Source organism: Octopus sinensis, linkage group LG24 (genome assembly GCF_006345805.1).
Source record: "Octopus sinensis linkage group LG24, ASM634580v1, whole genome shotgun sequence".
NCBI lineage: Eukaryota > Metazoa > Mollusca > Cephalopoda > Octopoda > Octopodidae > Octopus > Octopus sinensis.
The window spans coordinates 20,745,985-20,749,737 of NC_043020.1; the positions used below are offsets into that span (position 1 = coordinate 20,745,985).

General features: G+C 38.3%; 1 protein-coding gene across 1 annotated transcript; it reads right to left on the reverse strand.

Moving 5' to 3' along the window:
- Positions 1-2,871: 2,871 nt before the first annotated feature.
- Positions 2,872-3,462, reverse strand: LOC115224102 (tigger transposable element-derived protein 1-like). Its single transcript, XM_029794909.1, has one exon. It carries the CDS (start codon positions 3,460-3,462, stop codon positions 2,872-2,874), a length of 591 nt encoding a protein of 196 aa, XP_029650769.1.
- Positions 3,463-3,753: the final 291 nt, after the last annotated feature.

Sequence of the window (3,753 nt, forward strand, 5' to 3'; positions counted from 1 at the left end):
GCCTGACAGCCTATTAGAAAACTATTGATAATTACTAAACAGTCTTTCACACTGCCTTTGGAAATTTATCTTCCATTCTCATTATACACCTCCCCTCCTATCTCTCTCTCCCTCTTTTCCTTCCTTTCATTCATCTATCCATTTTCTTCCTCTTTCTCCTGTTCTGAAACTATCTCCTTGAACAATGGATCTAGCAAGGCCTGTGATTTAGCACACACACACACACACTCGTGCATACATATATATATATACTATGCCAGTTACAATATCTAACAGGTTTCCTGGAGGTTGCACATTTTCTGTTTCTGACTTGAATCAATGGTTCCTTATTGATTGCAGACTTTGTAATTGGTTTGCATGGCATATTTTGTCAACAGTAAAGAAGTATATTTTATCAGACCTCTTGAAATAGAAACATGGCAAAATAAGGGATGCTTTTATTCCAGTTCATAGTAGTCTTGTTGCAATGTAGTGGCAAACTTTAGCTCTTGCATCAAATATCGACAGTCTGATGTTGCCTTTGAAGCTGTAAAGCAGTATAATTGATAATAGATAAAGGCAGTGAGCTGGTAGAATCATTAGTGTGCCAGGCAAAATGCTTAGCAACTTTTCATCTGCCTTAATGTTCTGAGTTCAAATTCCACTGAGGTCAGTTTTGCCTTTCATCCTTTCAGGGTTGATAAAATAAGTACCAGTTGAGTATTGTGGTCAATCTAATTGACTTAACCCCTCCTCCGAAATTGCTTGCCTTGTGCCAAAATTTGAATCCTATATAATGTTACATAAACTTGTCCGCTTCCTATACCATTTGATAATTGACATTGTCTTTCACTAAAACAAGTCAAATATAAAAAATTTTAGGTTAAGAAACATATTTTAATTTTTCAAGTGATCTATAAAACTTGTTTTTGTCAAGATTGAAATGGCCCATAATCCTCCAAGGTGGCTGGTGTCACGTACCCTGCTTCAATCATCTTTTAAATATAGAGTTTTACATCATGTTTGACAATTCTTACTTTTTCTTCTATACTACTCACCAAAATATTTAGCAAAAATATTGTTTTCTGATGTTACTAACAAGACCACAAAGTTCTGAGAGAGTTGAAGTCGATCATATTGACTCATCTTGATTGTTACTTTCACTATGGTTAGGCTGTCATAAACTCCAGCCTTCTTTGGATGTCTTGTGTTGAACTTGATTGTTGTATTGGAATTTCAAGCCTCTCCCTTTATTTGATTTACAGGGGTACACTGTTTTCATCCTGCTCCTGTGTTTCACATTTTTGGCTTTAGTTGAATTATGTGAATTACCTTAGTGCTTTGTGTGGGACTGGACTCAATCTCTAGGTGACTGCACTGCATTATCCAATGTCTTTAAGTATATGCTATGCCTGTTGGTGAGATTATTTGTATTAAATAGATGGTGAGAGATAGATCATAAAAGAAGGGCTCCCTCTTTTATAATTTATCTCTCACCATCTATTTGATAGAAATAATTTAGTGTTGGCCTTCTCTGCTGACAAGTTGTTGACAGGTTTATAATATCTGATGATACAGAGATGTTGGAGCCACTTTCTCACTTATCACCACAATGAGAGAGACGGCTCAGTATTCTCTAAACTAAACTTTAAATTTTAAAAGGTTAAGTTTTTAATTCACCTGAAGAAAACGTCTCCCCACCTCCCTGATGTAATCAGTAAAAATGTGTCTAAAACAGCTGTAGTGAATGTTAACCCATTTGTGTCCTTTCTTTATGTAAACAGCACATCTGGAACCTTCCCTGCATTGGACCTGGAACTCACAGTGGATCACGATACTGCATACCAGCCTGCAGCTGTGTGTATAATTTCATACACATGTATATTTACATGGATGTGTATATTAATTTGTTTATATGCTTATGTATGTAAGTGTTGAAACATGTCTGTGTTTGCATTTATATATGCATGTGTGTCCATCTATAATATATATGCAGGTGACCTAATCTCGACCATAAATTGGTGTCCTTGTTTTTAAGGTACCTTGATTTAAATGAGTCCAAGTAACAATCAATATACAGTAGGTCCCTGGTATTCATAAGGGTTACAATCCTAGAGTACCCGCGAATAGTTGAAAACTGCAAATATTAGACATATTCCATGAAAATTCCTATAAATGTCAAAATATAACATAAAATATTATATATATATGTGTGTGTGTGTGTGTGTGTGTGTATATATGTATGTATACATATATATATATAATAATTTAATAAAAAATAAAGTAAAATGTACAGTTATTCACCAAAAGTGAATGATATTGATTTAAGATGATGATGATGAAAATAATGAAGGTAGTGACTGCACAGCAAAGAAGATTTAAAGCTCTTCAGGTGACGCCTCTTCTTCAGATATTTTAGGGAATGTCGTATCTTTGTGCAAGGCTTTCTTGGCGGGCTTGAGGAACATTGCGATGGGAAGTTGTTGTTGTTTCTTCATGTTAGTGAGGAGAGTTTTATGTCTGCATGGCAGCATCGATGCAGTTTTTCAATTGGAGGAACCGAACCATATAGGGATCCCTTACTTCCGCCTTCCCTTGCAATTACTTTGCTGTCCTTAAAAGATCAGATAGGCACTCGATTGCCAGGCCCACCTCATCCTCCTCTTCCTCTGGATCTGGTGCTTCTTCCTTTTCACTGGCAGACTTTGTTAACTCCAACAAATCTTCATCTGTCAGAGTTTCAGAGTGGGCATTGATGAGGTCCTTGACCTCATCTTGTGTGATGTCAAAACCTTCGCCACCAAGTACCTTTGCCAGTTTCACTGCATTGTTGACAACCTTATGCTGAATATCTTCAGGTGAGGAGCCCTTGTAGTCCTGGACACATTCTGGCTATACCTTCTTCCAGTATGCAATGAGGGTTTCATTTACCATGTCTTTAAGAGTGGTGTGGATGATTGACAAGCACGTTGCGATCATAAAGTTATGCCAGTACTCCTTTAACTTGAAATTCTCATCCAAATTCATTGTGTCCACAAGGTGTTGGAGAGAGTTCTGAGTGTAATGTGCCTTGAAGGCACGGATCACGCCATGATCTATAGGCTGGATGAGGAAGGTGAAGTTGGCAGGAAGGAACTTGACTTGGACTCGCTTATGATTCAAATCCAAAGAGTAACCACCAGTATTACCCATAACTAGCAACACCTTGAATTCCATGCAAAGAGTTTGGAGGTATTCCTTGACTTGAGAGATGAAGCATTGGTGGAACCAATTCAAAATTAGACTTTTGGTAACCCAGGCCTTGGAGTTGTGCATCCAGTGGACAGGCATCAGATTTTTATTCTTATTTTTGAAGGCCCTCAGGTTATTGGACTTGTAGGTACGTCCTGGTTTCATCATGAAGCCAGCAGCATTGCCACACATAATTAGCATCACTCCATCCTTCTGTGCCTTAAATGTTGGGGCTCTGGCTTCATCCTTCATGATGTACGTTCTGGAAGGCATCTTCTTCCAGAACAAGCCAGTCTTATCCATGGTGAAAACCTGTTCCGGTTTGTATCCTTTGTCCTCGATGATCTACCTGAAGGTCTTGAGGTACTTCTCAGCGGCTTTTTTGTCGGCTGATGCATCTCTCCAGTCAGGGAAACACACTTTATCTGAAACCATTTCTGAAAACAGTCAAGCCATCCCTTGCTGATTTGAAAATCTTCGGGTTCCGGTGCAGTCAATGCTCTTGGTTGAGGTTTTTCGGTGCTTTCTGCTTCGTCTCCTCTG

What these genes read in the sequence shown, in the direction of transcription:
- LOC115224102 (XM_029794909.1), bottom strand. Translation starts at nt 3,462, where the DNA reads ATGAAGGATGAAGCCAGAGCCCCAACATTTAAGGCACAGAAGGATGGA.